The sequence below is a fragment of the Sinocyclocheilus rhinocerous genome, unplaced genomic scaffold, assembly GCF_001515625.1.
Source record: "Sinocyclocheilus rhinocerous isolate Xijiao unplaced genomic scaffold, SAMN03320098_v1.1 scaffold444, whole genome shotgun sequence".
NCBI classification, from domain to species: domain Eukaryota; kingdom Metazoa; phylum Chordata; class Actinopteri; order Cypriniformes; family Cyprinidae; genus Sinocyclocheilus; species Sinocyclocheilus rhinocerous.
Window position 1 is genome coordinate 1,433,776 of NW_015645540.1, and position 18,171 is coordinate 1,451,946.

An 18,171-nucleotide genomic window follows, 5' to 3' on the forward strand; every position below is an offset into this window, starting at 1 on the left:
TCCTTACTTTAGCAAAGTAAAACCAGTCTCCTCTTGGCTTATATCGAAATCCTCCGACATTCTTCTTTACAAATCCTCGTTTTGTACTTCTAATTAGTGACCGTTGTTTTGTTTCAATCTCTCCGCTGCGTTTCTTCTGAGCGGCGCATGCGCAAAGCTGACCTCATACGTAATTCCCCCGGAACTGCTTCTGTGTACAACTGCTGGCGCAAGCTAGATTAAAGTGATTATTACGTTTTGAATATGGATATTTTTCTTACAAAAACGCATCGATTCGCTACAGGAGGCCTTTGTTCACCCCCCGGAGCCATGTGAGACACTTTTTTTTATGGAAGGGTGCTTTTTATTTCAGGTCTTTTGAACCGAAGCACTGCAACACCCGCTGAGTACAACGATAGAGCTTGAAAGATCAAAGACAATTTTTAATATAACTCCGACTGGATTCGTCTGAAAGAAGAAAGACATATACACCTAGGATGCATCGGGGGTGAGGAAAACACAGCCTAATTTTCATTTTTGGATGAACTAACCCTTTAACAGCTGACAACATAACCCACACACACTCAGTCACACATACAAAAACACCAACCTTTAGGAGAAACTCAGGGTCTTCTGTGGTAATCTCTGTGGCCAGAACCTTAATAATGGCCCACACACTCCTCTTCTTATCCCAGTCCTTCTGGCCTGGGGTACAGCTCTTATTAACCAGGGAGCAGCACACCATATTCAGCAGGTTGTGCTAAAGTAAAAAAACAAAAACAACAACTGTCACATAAGAAATTGACAGATTTCATAATCAATACTCTGTCAATCCATTTTCTGGGGTAAGAATAATTCTATATACAGTGGGTATAGAAAAGAATCACCCCCTTTTGAAATAATCACATTTTGTTGCTTTGCAGCCTGAAATGAAGACGGACACGGTTTTTGTTTTATCCAGCTGTATTTACTCAGTGCATCTTATAACATCCAAGTGAAAGATATAACATCAACATGTCAGAAAAAAAATTGAAAGTTGGAAAGAGGATCACCCCCTTGTATCAGTATTTTGTTGAACCACCTTTGCACATCTAGACTTTGCAATATTTGCCCACTCTTCTTTGCAGAACTGCTCAAGTTCAGTTAAATTTGATGGTGTCCGCCTGTCATATCATTCGGTGTTGAGGCCAAATAATTCAATTTTAGTCTCATCTGCCTCAGAATCTTAAAGGTGCGTTTTGGCAAAGCTCAGTCGTGACTGCATGTGGCCTATCTTCAGGAGTGGCTTTTTTCCATACAAGCCACATTTGTGAAGAATTTGTGATATTGTTGTCAATATCCAGGGAGCGTCTGTGCTGTACCAAATACCTTCCACTTCTTAATAATATACTTCACTGTGCTTCTAGGCATTGATAAAGCGTTTGTAATATTTTTGTATCTATCTCCTGACTTGTGCCTGTCCGCAACTTTATCCCGGAGATCTATGGCGAAGTTTGCCAAGGATTATCAAAGATTCTGATGAGTTAGTTGACGACACTGTGCAAGCCTGAGGCGCGTACTGGAAATATGCTTATTATGACTGTTATTAATTTACATTTTATTAAAACCTGCAAAAACCTTTCTGTCGAGTGATGTAAATAAATTGTACAATAGTTTATTGTGCATGCATATTATATTTCAAGTTGCTTAAGCAAAATCGAGTTTATAAGACTGCTTTATTCATTCTTTATACTGTAGACATGTAGAACATATCCACATTTGTGCATCAATGTCTGTAATGTGTGCTGTAGGTGTGAAAGTTTTAGGAATCTTATCCAAGTTGTAGGCTAGTCAATATTGGTCAGTCAGTCGTATCTGACAAAGGATCCACGAAAGAAACTGACCACAAACACCATTAACTTAAGTGAATTATATTGCAATAATCAGCAACATGCTTTCACACAAATAACTTTATTTTTTTGAATGTTTCAATATGTGTTGACACAAATGACTTATTTGAATTTTTCATTGATACAACATGGCACTGAGTTGTCAGAAAAGAAATGCATAGAGACGTTATTGCTTGATGATGTCAGAAACTGATGAATCGGCTTTTTGAATCGGTTCAATGAGCCCATCTGTCTGAAAAGAACCGGTTCGCAGAAATGAATCGGACTTTGCATCACTATTCTGGAGATCTTTAAACAGTGCCTTGCCACCTATAGTTGATTGTTTGCTTCAGTTGCACTACCAAGAACTGAAATGCTCCAGGAAATCTCTTTTCATGCTGAGCTAATCAAAATAACCACAGCTGATCACAGTTGAAAGTCAAAAGGCTTTGTGTGCCATTGAGAAGGTGATTAGCTACACCTGATTGAGTTGAAAACGATTAAGTCATTTTTAGGAGGGGGGGTGATCCTTTTTCCAACTCAGTGATTCTGTTTTTTGTTTTTTTCTAACATATTGGTCTTGTATCTTTCACTTGGATGTTATAAGTATATTTATAAGTAAATACAACTGGATAAAACAAAAATTGTGTCCGTCTTCATTTCAGACTGCAAAGCAACAAAATGTGATTTTTTTTTTTTATACCTACTTTATGTGTGTGTGTGTGTGTGTGTGTGTGTGTAAATCAGTACATTTATTCAGCAAACATGCATTAAATTCATCAATAGTGGCAGTAAAGACATTTATAATGTTACAAAAGATTATATTGTAAAGGGGTGGTTCACTGGGTTTTTTCTAGGCTTGATTGTGTTCATGGGGTGCAGTCTAACATGTGTTAATGCTTCGTTTAAAAAAAAACACACATTATTTTTCACATAATTTACCTTTATTCCACACCGCTCTGTCCCTTCTCTGAGAAACGCGCTGATCATTTCCTGCTTTTAAGAAGCCCCGCCCTCAGAAATAGGCGATGGGCTCTGATTGGTTAGCTAGCCCAGTGTGTTGTGATTGGCTAAACCCCCTCTAGTGCGCATCTAAACGTCCTGCCCCACACCTCAGCGGCATTTGCGGTTGTATTGTAAACAACGGTGTCGTTAATATCGCTTATCAGTTTGAGCCCGATTGAGAAGCAGAGGATATTATTGAAGAGGATCATGCAGAACCTGTGCAAGCACGGCTTTTAATGGTAGGCCTATGTTTTTTGTCTGTTGTCGTCTCATACTTTTAGATACGCTGTTATAAGCTCATTCATTAATTAATTCATGTTAATTCAGGCTACCCAAATGTTACTGTGAAAAAATATAAAACAATCTGAATGATCTACACCTTTATTATACAGAGCATATTTTCCATTGTAAAAACAAAAGACTAAATTTAACATGCACATTTCTGTTCTTTTGATCATTCTATTCAACAAAAAATCCTGAAAAAGAATACCAGTTTCCACAAAATATAAAGCAGCACAACTGTTTTCTCTGAGAAAAATAAATGTTTCCTGAGCACCAAAACAGCATATAACAATGATTGAATTATCAATCATTTATGATTGAAGTAATGAATGAATGAAGTATCATGTGATACTAAAGACTGGTGTAATGTCTTTATTGCTGAAATTCAGCTTTGCCATCACTGTAATAAATTACATTACATATATATATTATATAATTAATAAAATGATTTTAAAAACATTATATTATAAAATATAATATATAAAGCTCATTCATTAATTAATTCATGTTAATTCAGGCTACCCAAATGTTACTGTGAAAAAATATAAAACAATCTGAATGATCTACACCTTTATTATACAGAGCATATTTTCCATTGTAAAAACAAAAGACTAAATTTAACATGCACATTTGTGCCATCTGTCTAAATATAATCACCAAAGAATACATATAAATAAAGCTAAAAATAAATAAGGGCTAGCAAATTATTAACTATTATTTAGATTCACAAACCCCAGAACTGTGCACATTTGACTCACCTTCCTTTCCCTCAGTTCAACAAGTTGCTCATCCTCGCTTGCTTCAATCACCCCAAACTCCTCCTGAGGAGCTACGGTCTGCTCCCTCTCTCCATCCAAATCCATATTCAAAACAGGCACCTCAGAGGACAGCATCTGGTCATCCTCCTCCAAGCTTTCATGTCTGGCATCCTGTTAAGATGTACAGAGTCAATATAATTAACTACATTTTGGTTCTGTATCTGTACATTTTTGCAGAAACAAAGCTTTAAATGAAATGCTATAATCAAGTTGTTCTAATCATAAAATTCTTTCTGTGCAGCATTGGAAGTATAAATTTGGTTTTAGGTGGTGAAACAGGTGTATGACCTAAAAAGTGATTCATCCATAAAATAAATCCTGTATGTTTAGTGCTTGAGTCAAATTATTGGCAATTACTGTGAAATTAATTAATAAATACTAATAAAAATGTGTGGCGGTGAATAAAAGAATAAAAAAATGTGGGGGGAAAAAATGCTACATTAATTCACATACAATCTTACAAAGCAATAGAGGAAATCATTCTATACCTGTCTAGGCTCCTCACTAGATCCCAGCAGCCCTTCAGGTGAGAAAAGCATGTCTTCCACTTCTCTCTTTTCATTTGAGCCCGATTTATTCTCCATTGAAGGTGGCGGATAGGAGCAGACAGCTGGGGCGGCACTGGGAGTTGACATTTTGGAGCAAGAGAGTAAAGGATTATGGGAGTAGGAGGAGGTTAGGGAGGATGAGACTGGAGGATGAAGTGAAGGCTCCATTAGGAGGGTATTCTTAGTGCTCAGCAGAGAGGAGGGAGAGGATAGTGAGCTCATCGTTGTGGATGACAGAAGAGATGATGTGGACATGGTGGAGGACAGGCTGGTCGGCTGGAGTGCTGGACATGATGAAGAGGTGGAGGTCTGCTTGGCCCAGGATGGAGATGTGTACTGATGGTGACACAATGCTGAGGGCGATTGAGCCAGAAAGCAGTTTTCCAGCCTTGGGCTGCTATAGTTTCGCTGCAGTCTGGAATCTGTATTCGCCTTCAGATCAGTCTGAAGGGAAGCCGGAGTCTTCATGACTGCTTGGCTGAAGAAAGGAGAAACACAGAACAGGAAATTGTGTTTTTGTCCAGAGACACTGCAAATGCTAAAAGTACAGTGCTAAACTGATTCTTGAGACAGGGAACAAAATATGCACAACTTGTCCTACTAATTAGATTTTAAACTTGAACTGCAATGAATCGGATATGATTTCAATAATGCTCTCTTAACACAATGGGAAATTTGCTTTTCTCTTTATTTTATCAAATTTATGACATTATCATTCACTACACTTAAAACCATCAGAAAGCAAAACAACAATGTACATATATTGTTTAAAGATATATCCTGGTTACACACACAAAATTTTCTAAGAGCCTCTTCCCCCGTTTTAACATTTTTGTAAGTTCAACAAGAACGCTTCTGTATATAATCTTAAGTAACTGTGCTATATCACAACTCTATGCCAACCCTGGCAGACAAATTGTAAATAAATTGTTTGGGATTTTAGATAATTTTCCTCATTGTAATTAGGCCCTATTAGTAGCTAGCAACATCAGAAAAACTAAATATCTACCATTGATAATGATGACAATGATGATGATAATAATAATAATTATTACTATTATTATAAAAAAATAATAATTATAATTATAAAAATAATTATAAATAATAGCAATTATAATAATAATAATAATAATAATAGTCAACACTTGACAACATAAACTGTCAATCCTCTGAGATTTTCTGTCTGAAGGTGATGACAATTCAGTAGTACTGAAGAATCACTGGCACTGACAAGCATGGGTGTGTCTTATGCAAACAACAAATGTATTGTAGACACACCCGGAAAATCAAACAAACTGCCTCCACTCCTTTTCACCACGTTTATTGAATACCAGCTTCTTTACGTACTGGTACTGGTACATTTCCCTCTCCACTGCCTGCGAAGTGATGTGCCTTCATTAATGGTGTTCTTCGAACTAAACACGTACACTCCCTTCTTATGGGATACTAATCGTTCTTTAGATTTTGGAACGCGCTGTAAAGTTCACTTTGCAGGGCACTTACGGTTGATTGGAATGCAGCTAGTGACAGTGAGTGTGTGGGCCAAATTCCTCTAACTTAGCTAATAATCAATGAAGAACAATCTTTGCCTTCGCAATGTCTGTTCCATATTGCCACATACATTCAAGACAGATCATCAGCACTCAACTTTATCACCATTTTTAGATCCACTAGGCTACTTCTTTATTACAGGATGGTCATAAATGTGCACAAACAGAACAGACAGTGATTATTGACTTAAAAGTCGTTTATTTACACTGTTGTAAATAAACACATGCACTATATTTGGATTATTACGTGCTGCACGGTTCCTTCATGTGACTCATAGGCGCCGATTTCTTTTTCCGCCGGTGGGTGCTCGGCACACTGGCACCCCACCACCGAAAACTCACATGCATATGTCAACATAGATTTTTATCCCAACTTGCCAGAAGCAAATTATAACTTAAAATATCAAACTCACAACGAACAATTTATCTTGCTCAGGATCTACAACGGAATATATAGGTAGGGTGACCTATGTCCTCTTTTTCCCGGACATGTCCTCTTTTTGGACCCAAAAAAAATGCATCCGGATTTCTAAATCGCCTAAAATGTCCGGGATTCGTCTTTTGCTTTCTACAAACGCCATTGTGTGCGTTTTTGTATTGGAGTCCTAGACTGTAGATTGTAGACTGTTTTCTTAATCCTGTTCCCACTGAATTTCTGACCATTATTGCCCGTTCCCGAGATATTTGTGTCCAGTCCCGCCTGCTCCTGCAAACATTCTAATATTGCATAGAATTTTCGCGCATCAGGGAGCCGCTATCAAAATGCGGAATATTTAAATCTCTTTTGAATAAGTGCTGGCTGTGAACTTTTTTACTATCAATTTCGCGATAACGCGTGCTCGGTGTAGGCTAAAGGAAGATTAGTTATTTGTCAATGAGCTAAGGATCTGTTGAGCAGCAAATCTTCCAGTATGATCTTGTCAGTCATCTCTCCTCTCAACCCATGATCAGTGAAATCTGACTCCTGCAGCTCCTGTTGGATCGTGCAGGGTTGTCAAGTTTTTTTTCCCCCACAGAATTTGGCTACTTTTAAACTGTAGCCATGGGTTGATTTTCCCCCATGGGTTAAATGTTTGAAATGTTGCATGAATTACATTTGACTGAAATGCTTGTATTGAAACATTTTGCAATCTACCCTATGATAAAACTGTGCTATAGTTTTGTGAAGGAAGGCCACTGGTAGGAAGCTAAAAAGCTGTGTTTATGATCAATATGCATAACAGTGTAAAATATGTATTTTAGGTATGGAAATTACATATTTTGAGTTTTGATATTTAATGTCATTGCGCTACTTTGGGTGCTACTTGCACCAACCACACCCCACCCACCGTCCTCTTTTTGGAAAACTAAAATATGGTCAACCTAATATAGGGCCTACACAAGAAATTCGTAGAAAACTTATTGACAGCTTCTGTAAATATTGCACGCGTGTTCACTTACGATTGACGTGACAATCTTATGCCTTTTAACCTATGTATTTTTCAGTTCTTCAGTTAGGCCTACAGAAATGGAGCTAGACACAATACATTTACATGAAACATTCTGACATCTTCAACAGGCGGCCTAATAAAAAATATTATGAAAATAAAAATATTAGAAACATACACCTTTTCATTTTTTTAATTCATCTCTGCATGAACAAATAATGCCTTAAAAATAACATTCTCACTTAACAATTACCTAAAATAGAATGAATAACTATCTTGCTCCAGATTATCAAAACGGACACAAGACACAAGTTACAAACGCGGACACAAGACACAAGTTACAAACGCGGACACAAGACACAAGTTACAAACGCAGACACAAGACGGACAAAACCTAGACACACACAAAAAATCGTATAAAACATATTGACAGCTTCTAAGAAAAATATTATGTAGCCTACTAGCTTTAAATTACTGGTTAGAAACGCGTAGGCCTACTTTTTTCACATTTCTACCTATCTTTAGTTACAAAAACGAAATGAAGCATATCGACAGCTTCTATAAGAAATATTATGCACACACGCTAAGCTACAATTTGGTTCAAATTAACGGCGCATTTCTGGCGTTTTCCGTGGGTGCTCGAGTCCCGGATCGGCGCCTGTAAACAAAATAAAGAAAATAACTCACCTTTAATGCTTTGTGACCGGGTGTTAGTGTAAAACAAAGTAGGTGAGCCGCTGACTGTATATCACGGATAAAACTTGGTAACTTCCTCACCTGTCATGTCATGCGTACGCCACTACCGTAATGAACCGAATATAGACGCATTATAAGGATGGGTGGAGAAGGCGTCTCAGGTTTAGAGCAAGAAAATTCTCTCTTCACGTTATTTAACGTTTAACGTTATTTAAAAAGGACTGTAAATGCAATGTATTTTGAAGGAAAACTGCAACAACTAGTAAATCCAGTAGTTTTTTAAAGTCCAGTGACCAGCTTATGGATAGAGAGATGTTAGATATTTGCAAACTTTGTGTGATGCTTACACTTTACATTTTATAATACATTTTAATGTGGGGTGGACAAGGAGGCACTTAGCTGCGCTATCATGGAGGAATCTGCCCTTTGGGATGTTGGCAATTGTGATGATAGGTGTCATATGTGTGAAATCGACAACAAATAGAACGTATACCATATTTTAACCAAATGAAAAATATAATTCGATATTCCACTATTAAGGTTCTATTAACAAAATATGCAATATTATGTCTACGTAATAAAATTAAAAATAAATGTTAAAACTAAATTGCAATCCATAATTGATATATACATCATTTAAATGGAGTCATTTTGCTGAGGATTTTGAAGGAATAGTATAACAACTAGTTAACCAGGGTGTGACTATATGGGGGGTTGAAAGGGCCCAATTCCCCTTGTCTTGAGCAATATAATTGTAAACCATTTAATATGTGTCATGAGCAGGGTGGCTCTGATTGAAGGAGGCGTCTTCAGGCATGATGCTTTCTAAGCCTTCAAAGCCCACTACACACTCGTACGTTGTGTGGGAAGCATATCTGAAAGAGCTCTATCTCAGAAAAGGAAATTCACAACAACAAGCCCCTCAGATTTAAAGCAAGAAGACCCTCCTCTCTTCAGTCAGTTGTGTGATTTCAGTCTTGAGGACTTGTTGGGCAACAGACATTGCATCACTTGGACTCCTCCATTAAACTGGTAAGAATTTGAATGTTATTGGAAAACGCTGAGAATAATTGCAGTAAATATTCGAAAGAAAGAAAATAGGAACAGTGAACCACAAGTTGGCTTGAACTTATCCAGTAATGAGACATATGAAATGAATGGCAATTACACACAATGCTATTTAATGTGTATTAGGATGGACCATGAGAAAACTTAATCATACATCAATACTCAAAGTTATTGTGCATTTATTATACAAGTTCATTACAATCAAGAATGACAAACATATCTGCGTAACCTTGTCTCAAAATCTCGTTTGGGCAAGCTTTTAAGTTTTGCTAATGAAAAGACTTTGTATGGAACTTGTGTCTTTCAGCTTAAGTAGGTATTTCCTGTTTTTGTAGTCACACCAGTCTGGAGCATTACAAATGCTTTCCACTATATTCTTACAAGACTAATGAAGTTGGGTTTAATGGATGTGTTTCTGTTTAACTTAGGGGGGAAACTGTTCAGGTCACACCTAGGAAAATTTATCAGGTCAAACCTATAGGAAAGTTGGTATGCAGCTGTTCAGCAACTCCATAGAGACTAGGTTCACTGATGTTCATTCACAATATTTTGTAACTTATTTGTCCTGCCACACAATTAAATAAAGAATAATTTTCCTCACTTTTCAGAAAAATTAATAAAATATGAAATAGAATAAATGAATGAAATAGATAGTAGCTAAAAAAGTCTGCTACAAATGAAGGGCTTCATTCTAAATCATTCAGTCCTGTCAATCATCATTGCGCCATCCCAGCAACAATTCTTCCAGCATCCTTCCAACTCCCCATCCCCTTCTTTATTTCTTTCATTCTTCCTCCACGTAGTACCATTATAGGTGGGTTCTAACTCGCTTTCCTTGAAGAAAGCAAGTCAAGTTTGTTTACCATTATCTATCAAGGTTGAATGGGCAGGCCAACTTGTGAAAAATTGTTAAATTGAAAACAAAAATACTGTTCAAACTGCTTGGAGATTTTGCTAACGATTTCTATAAGTTTAAGGCAAGAGACTGCAAAACCATTGTTTTATAAAGCTTTGGTCAAGTTTGCTCTTCCATTAAATGTCAGAGTAGTTGAATTACATTTACAGTATTTATTTTAATGCCCTTTTTTGTCCTGCACTGAGACAGAAATCTCCACTTCAGTAGCATTTATATGCACCAAACTAGTTTCCTTCCTATCAATATTCTGAAGGTTTTTTACAGAGAGGTTTGTTCATGTAACATTCACCTTATTTATTCCTAAAACATGCTTATGATGACAGTAGTTTCTGATTTATGTGGTGATAAAACAGATATTCAGAGATCTGACTGAATCAGATATTCAGAAATCTGAATCTGACTTTATTCAATGTTCAAATTTCTGTTGTGGAAATGTATGCAAATTACTGCTTTTTTAATGCACCATTTGCATATTTAAACAAAACATTTCAGTGTTGTACTGTGATTAATTCATTGGGGATGTATGGTGATAGGCTATATTAGTTACAGTAACTAAATAAATGTCATTTACAGATTGTGGAAAAGTTCGCTGACATTTTCCTTTTTATACCACAGATGGCGCTGTTAAAGCTGTTCCTCTGGGCTCTTCTGCTCCTTCAGTTTGCACTGCAGATGTTGGATGGAGCTGAGCCTCAGAACCTGAACTGTCCTACATATGGTGGAGTTCCTGGCACTCCTGGACACAACGGTCTGCCTGGCAGAGATGGGAGAGATGGTAAAGATGGAGCAATTGGACCCAAAGGAGAGAAGGGAGAGTCAGGTCTGTGTGTGAGAGAGAGTGAAATGAATGAATGAAGTGAGGGATTCTGAGGTAGAGATTATTTCACTTCTACCTTATTTTCAATTTTGGTCCTACAGGAGTGAGTGTTCAGGGACCACCAGGTAAAGCTGGACCATCTGGGCCAGCTGGAGAAAAGGGGGAAAGGGGACCTCCAGGTCCACAAGGTATTAAACATTATAAGTTATTAAAGGGGTCATATGATGCTGCTAAAAAGAACATTATTTTGTGTATTTGGTGTAATGCAATGTGTTTATGCGGTTTAAGGAGGGATAGTTCCCCTAAAAATGAAAATTTTCATTTTTGGGTGAACTATCCCTTTAAGGTTTAAAAGTCCAAAGTGGAAATGTGGAGACTTCAGAGACTAAGGTTGTGCATGAACAAGTTTGGATGTGTATTCTACAAGCTATACAAAGTAATTGTTCTATATTTAGGGTCTCCTGGAAGTGAAAGTGTTCTTGAATCCCTGAAATCTGAGATCCAGCAACTTAAAGCCAAGATTGTCACGATTGAGAAAGTTGCGAGTGTCTGCCACTTCAGGCAAGTTGGACAGAAATACTACATCACTGATGGTGTTGTGGGGACTTTTGATCAAGGATTACAATTCTGCAAGGATTTTGGTGGAACAATGGTTTTGCCAAGAACTTCTGCAGAAAACCAAGCGTTATTGAAATTAGTAGTATCCAGTGGTTTAAGTAGTAAGAAGCCATATATTGGAGTCACAGACAGAGAAACAGAGGGACGGTTTGTGGACACTGAGGGGAAGCAATTGACATTTACCAACTGGGGTCCTGGTCAGCCTGATGACTATAAGGGACTACAAGATTGTGGTGTTATAGAGGACTCTGGCCTTTGGGATGATGGCAGTTGTGGTGATATACGTCCTATTATGTGTGAAATAGACAACAAATAGAATGTATAACATTAGGCTGATGATACTGTTGTGGCAAAAACAATTATTAACAAATAGCATCACAGTGTAACACATTTCTATCTGAATTCTTTAGATCGGTCGTGGGCCCTGTGTCTCACCTGGTTGTCTGTTGACGGTAACTTTAACCAAAAAGTTGCCCCATGTATCATCAGCCTAATTATACAGGTCTGCAATACTAATATGCTATAAACAGTGCACATAGAACGCACAGTTTAAATCCTATTGTCAAGCATGTCAAGCAAAATATACAAATAATTGCTATAAATTTTGTTACAACTTAATAAACAGTTTCTTATGTCTATTTGTCATGAATCAAAGAGTGTCTCTTTTATTTCAGTGCAAATCTGACATTAATTGTGTTACTGACAGAAGATCAAATAACAAAAGAATGAAATTTATATAGGCTAGCCATTTTATTTTTGTTTGTTTGTTTATAATGTTTACACAAATAATGCCAAGGTTATTACCCTATGAACTGGGAACATAAGGCAGTTCATGTCATTTTAGACACACACTATAGTTGTAAAGTATAAAGTAAAAGAACAAATTGTAACACCAGTCTACACCAGACACAAATGCCTTATCAATTAGTAAAATGCTCTAGTTCTGATGGCTAACAGTAATCAGGCTTTGGCTTTTGAATGAAATAAGCAAACCAGTGACTTCACTCCCGATTCTCCTGAGTTGGTGCACAGGGATCCCCAGGTAAAATAGGACCTGCAGGACCAGCAGGTACTGTTGGCCCTAAAGGAGAGAAAGGAAGTCTAGGTCCACCAGGTAAAATAAAATAAATACATTTTAATAAACTTAAGGACCATCATATTTGAATTTGATTTTATCGTTGTTACTATTGGTGGTAGTGGTGATGAAATTTTCATTTTCATTCTACAACTCTGAATAATATGTCTTAGATGTTTTTCTAATGTTTAGTTTTATGATCAAAGCTAGTTTAGTTTGTGTTTTTATTGTGGGGGCAAAACATAAAACGCAATGCAATGATGATTGAGAGATCAAATTATGGTATATTAAAAGGCTGATGTATATTTGATACTCACATTTTAACCAGATTTTTTCTAAAGAAAAAAAAAAGATTTATGGATAATCAAGTAAAAATGAATAAACTTAAGGACCATCATATTTGAATTTGATTTTATCGTTGTTACTATTGGTGGTAGTGATGAAATTTTAATTTTCATTCTACAACTCTGAATAATATGTCTTAGATGTTTTTCTAATGTTTAGTTTTATGATCAAAGCTAGTTTAGTTTGTGTTTTTATTGTGGGGGCAAAACATAAAACGCAATGCAATGATGATTGAGAGATCAAATTATGGTATATTAAAAGGCTGATGTATATTTGATACTCACATTTTAACCAGATTTTTTCTAAAGAAAAAAAAAAGATTTATGGATAATCAAGTAAAAATTGCTTCTGTATAGTAAGTGTTCATCCTGAAATTCTAACAATCTAAAAAGGTATTACATTTACTTTATAAAAATCAGTAAAAGGCTTTTTACTTGCTAAAAAAAGTATAAACTATCAATCAGATGACAGGGCGTGTAGCAGATTGTGCAAAACTTTTTTTCATACTAATAGGATTTACACATTTGCGTATGAAATATGATACAGTAGGCTTTATAGGGTTAATATACACAAACAAATAATAACTGCTCTAAATTTTAAATCCCAACAATGTGTGCAATTGATATTTACACATTTAAATTTGTAGATGGGAGGTTGGGACGGCTTTATCCCCCTGAAAGTGCAATGCACATGCATACACTGTGTGGGCAGCGTATACTGACTCCTGAGAGGAAGATCAGTTTTTCAGAATATGAGATTCACAACAAGCCCCTCAGATTTAAAGTAAGAAGACCCTTCTCTCTTCAGTCAGTCTTGTGGACTTGTTGGGCAACAGACCTTGGCTGTCACCCGGTCTCGTCCGTTAAACTTGTAAGTTTCGACATATTATTTGAGAACAGCTGAAAATAATTGTAGTAAGTCTAAAAAAGAAAGACAAACAAATCAGGAACAGCGAAAGCCAAAAGTGGCTTGAAATTATTGAAGAGACATATGATGGCAATAACACAGTGCTATTTTATGTGTTAGTGCAATAATAATTTCCACTTTATCCAGATGTTAATGATGAATTAGTTAATGATTACAGACATCCCACCTCTCCCGGAAGCTCCGGGAGTCTCCCGCAAATTAATAGTGGCTCCCTGACGCCCGCAAATTAGATACAATATCCCGGAAATCGTGGAGGCAAGGGAGAGTACGAGCAAGAGGAAAGAGCGCCACTTAAAGGCACAATATGCAATTTTCGCCGCTGGAGGGCGCGTATTCAAAATAAACAAAGAGGCAAATGCATAGTTTGATGACGCTGTGACTGAGTGTGGAATCATGGGAGTTGTCGTCTTCATCCCCACACAGCCGATGCAATCCGACGGGACTCGGGCAGAAATCATGTTCATGGATGAGCTAAAGATTTATTAACGTACTATGAAAATGATCGCTGTAAGACGCTGGCGGAGTGAACTAATCTTGAGGGCGCGGGCGCAGCCGTGTTGCCAGATCCGTGTTGACTTGTCTTTTCCACTTAATTTGACACTTTAGAAAGTTAATAGAGTGGGAAGTTGCAATTTATGGTCAGCGATATCCTTATCTTATTTGCAAAATATTTTTTGCGGTTTTTATTTGTTTTAATAGCAATATCTGGCAACTTATTTCTCTGGATTTAAACAATCTTCGAAACATTTGGGATAGTGTAAGTACACAAGTCAGCAAAATATATAACACTGTTCTAGTGGTTTTTGGATATTTTAATAAACAAATCATACATATTGTGCCTTTAAGTGAGAGAGAGACACATGTAAAACATGTTAAAGGTTAAACATGAGTGTCTGCATGCATGTATAATTCAGTTTAGACAGTTTGCAAGAATGTTTAGCATCCGTGCTATGAAAATGATCGCTGTAAGACGCTGGCGGAGTGAACTAATCTTGAGGGCGCGGGCGCAGCCGTGTTGCCAGATCCGTGTTGACTTGTCTTTTCCACTTAATTTGACACTTTAGAAAGTTAATAGAGTGGGAAGTTGCAATTTAGGGTCAGCGATATCCTTATCTTATCTGATTTGCAAAATATTTGAAATAATTCTCGGTTTTTATTTGTTTTAATAGCAATATCTGGCAACACTGCATCTCCGGCACTTAAACTGACAAGTTATCAAAAGAGCCCATGGACATGTTATTGCTGACAGGATAGCACATTCGGTAAGGGAAACGCAAAAAATATCATGATATTATTTAGTAGAAATGTTATCAACGTTATCATACGTTACAAGCTCTTGGTGCATAAAGAAGATCTGTAAAGTTGCAAAGGTCAGCGATATCCTTATCTTATTTGCAAAATATTTTTTGCGGTTTTTATTTGTTTTAATAGCAATATCTGGCAACACTGCATCTCCGGCACTTAAACTGACAAGTTATCAAAAGAGCCCATGGACATGTTATTGCTGACAGGATAGCACATTCGGTAAGGGAAAATGTTTAAATCTTCCCAAAAGAACTTGTAAAATTGGTTCTTTTTGAGTTGAACGTGGTACTTCGGGCTGTGCGTCCTGCGTCATCAACCCGGAACTAAAGTTCGATTCAGTTTGATTTGTGAACCGGCTCGACCGGTTACTTCCTGAGAACCGGCTCAAAAGAACGATTCGTTCAAGAACCTAACATCACTAGTCTGGATTCCCATGGCTCTGTGTCTCTCACTCTCCTGTGGACTTTCCCCGAAAGCATTAAGATGAGGACTGATATTGCTCAGTTTTATGAGCTTCAGTGACTGTTTATGTTTGAACTTACCGTTTTGAATATACCTTCAGTTTGTGGCAATAAAGAAGCTCCGAATCTATCATTCATTGTGTGCCTCTTTATCCAGTTGTGACAGCATAATTATAAAAGTGAATTAAATTAATTTCAATAAAGTATCACAAACTGATCAGGGGAATTTTGTCTCAAAATCTTAGTTTGAGGCAAGCTTTAAAATGTTGCTAATGAAAAAAAGGACTGATATTGCTCAGTTTTATGAGCTTCAGTGACTGTTTATGTTTGAACTTACCGTTTTGAATATACCTTCAGTTTGTGGCAATAAAGAAGCTCCGAATCTATCATTCATTGTGTGCCTCTTTATCCAGTTGTGACAGCATAATTATAAAAGTGAATTAAATTAATTTCAATAAAGTATCACAAACTGATCAGGGGAATTTTGTCTCAAAATCTTAGTTTGAGGCAAGCTTTAAAATGTTGCTAATGAAAAAGACCTTGTTTGGAACTTTTGTTTGGTGTCTATTTTGAGGCAAAAAATGTTCTGCTTACACAATCTGCAGTCACACCATTCTGGGGCATAACAAATTATTTCCTCTATATTCTCGTGAGACTGATGAAGTTGGGTTTAATGGATGTATTCCTTTTTTCATGCTGACTTGGGGAAATTGTTGTATTGATTCATACCTAAATGTACATAGAGCTGTTCAGCATAAACTGCGTAGATAGAGTGCTGTGATTCATCATTCATCCATTCATCCATTCATGTTCATTCATTCACAACATTTTGTAACTTTATCCTGCCACACAATTTAATATAGGATAATTTACTCACATTTCAGAAAATTAATAAAAAATAGATAGTAGGCTAGCTAAAAGATGCAATTCAGTTATCTGTACAAAGGAAGGGCTTTATGCAAACACATATAAGGACATTTAAAAAAGAAACCTGAACTGCAACCCCAAAACCCACATACAATACACATAACTCGAGATATATAAATATATTCACCTTAATAACTGATACATTTTCTAGTTGATGTGTCATTACAAGACAAATTGTAAACAAAAATGCAGTTCAAGCTACTTTTTTTCTCTCTCATGCACTGGTCAATTTTGAGATTCTGGACAAGTCAGAAAACACAATGACAAATCCGAAAACAAATTAACAAGTCAGAAAACAACGACAAATCAGACAAACCGGAAGAGGTAGGTATAGTTTGAGACAGCGCCATTGGTTTGGGATTACTCACCGCTGACTGGACGAGACATCTGTCAATCAACATATACAGGGAATAACCAGCCGAAGAACAGCAGAGTCGTGGTAGAAAGTTCGGAGATGGTATTAAAGTAGCTCAGTTTAAATGTATTGTATAAATTGCCCTTACTATGGAATAAAAAAATACGGGGTGTCTATTTACATTTAGTTAAAAGTGGCTCTAAATTATCAGCTCCAGTGGATTATCAGACCCGGGTTCGATCCCGCCTTTTGCCGAACTTTTTTTTTCTCCCTTTTCAAATCTCGTATCACATCGTAAAGGCATTTATTTTCAATAAAAATTAACGAAATAATCAAAAAGTTGAAAAGAAAGTATCGGGTAGGGTTAGGGTAGATGTAGGGAGGGCTTCATTGTACCAATAAGGTGGCATCCATTTAATAATAAAAATTTTAATTATAATTTACACTCAATATGTTATTATTGCATACTGTTTTATAATGTACTACAATACTGAAGTGCAGATAATTGCCACTATTTGCAACAAGTAGTATACTTGATTGCAAATTAGCTGCTGCTCCCCGCCCCCTTTTCCAGAATAGAGCTGGGTCATTACAGCTCATATCTGCTAAAAAAAAATCTGTTTTGGTTCTGATATCATGTTTATCGCGCTGAAATCATGCGTTTTAAACCATATGAGTTTAAACTTGTTGGGAAATAAATCGCTTGTTTATTTTAGATCTGTGTGCAATATACAGTAGCCGAAATAAATCAATAAATTCACTGCTCTCTTGTCTCCTCTGAGGCTGGGACTCTAAATAGTGTTCGTCTGTGCAGCCAAAGACAGAACAGTTAGCATGTTTTGCTCAAACTTTCGCCATGGCATTAGAGCTGGTACACCGTTGTCGCTTGCGAAATCAAAAATCAAATCAGATTAAGGGGCAGTAATATTATAATGAGATCCCTTTGCCACGTCACTAAGGGAGTGAAATCAGACGCTTTGGTTTTCTCAGATGCTTGCAGAAAAAGGCTTTCACGTTTCCTTGGTTGGTAGATGCACCAGGGATCTGATTATAGCACTTAAAACCTGGAAAAGTCAGACTTTCATGATATGAAAGTGACGTGACATGTGGCCAAGTATGGTGACCCATACTTGGAATTAGTGCTCTGCATTTAACCCATCCAAGGTTGTCTCACACAGCAGTGA

The 18,171-nt window shown here is 36.9% G+C and overlaps 2 protein-coding genes and 1 pseudogene across 6 annotated transcripts in view; 2 read left to right on the forward strand and 1 right to left on the reverse strand.

Annotated features, from left to right (window-relative positions):
• The window catches only part of LOC107706362 (telomerase protein component 1-like), a 29,750-nt gene extending 21,481 nt beyond the window's left edge, over positions 1 to 8,269 (reverse strand). Inside the window, exons 1-4 of one of the 4 annotated variants that reach the window (XM_016510050.1) lie at positions 8,255 to 8,269; positions 4,441 to 4,970; positions 3,893 to 4,063; positions 590 to 739 (exon numbers count right to left, since the gene is read on the reverse strand). In XM_016510050.1, the coding sequence (XP_016365536.1) occupies positions 590 to 739; positions 3,893 to 4,063; positions 4,441 to 4,970; positions 8,255 to 8,261 (858 nt within the window). In that variant the 5' untranslated portion in view covers positions 8,262 to 8,269. The other 3 variants (XM_016510052.1, XM_016510053.1, XM_016510051.1) reach the window with 3 other exon arrangements.
• Positions 8,270 to 9,008: 739 nt separating this feature from the next.
• On the forward strand, positions 9,009 to 11,928 carry LOC107706365 (mannose-binding protein C-like). Of its 2 annotated transcripts, XM_016510058.1 has the most exons (4): positions 9,009 to 9,205; positions 10,773 to 10,977; positions 11,076 to 11,162; positions 11,430 to 11,928. In XM_016510058.1, exons 2-4 carry the CDS (start codon positions 10,773 to 10,775, stop codon positions 11,906 to 11,908), a joined length of 771 nt encoding a protein of 256 aa, XP_016365544.1. In that variant the 5' UTR covers positions 9,009 to 9,205; the 3' UTR covers positions 11,909 to 11,928. The 2 variants fall into 2 exon arrangements, with proteins under 2 accessions (XP_016365544.1, XP_016365545.1); XM_016510059.1 differs by lacking the exon at positions 9,009 to 9,205 and having other exon boundaries at positions 10,688 to 10,977.
• Positions 11,929 to 15,727: 3,799 nt separating this feature from the next.
• The window catches only part of LOC107706290 (mannose-binding protein C-like), a 4,694-nt pseudogene continuing 2,250 nt past the window's right edge, over positions 15,728 to 18,171 (forward strand).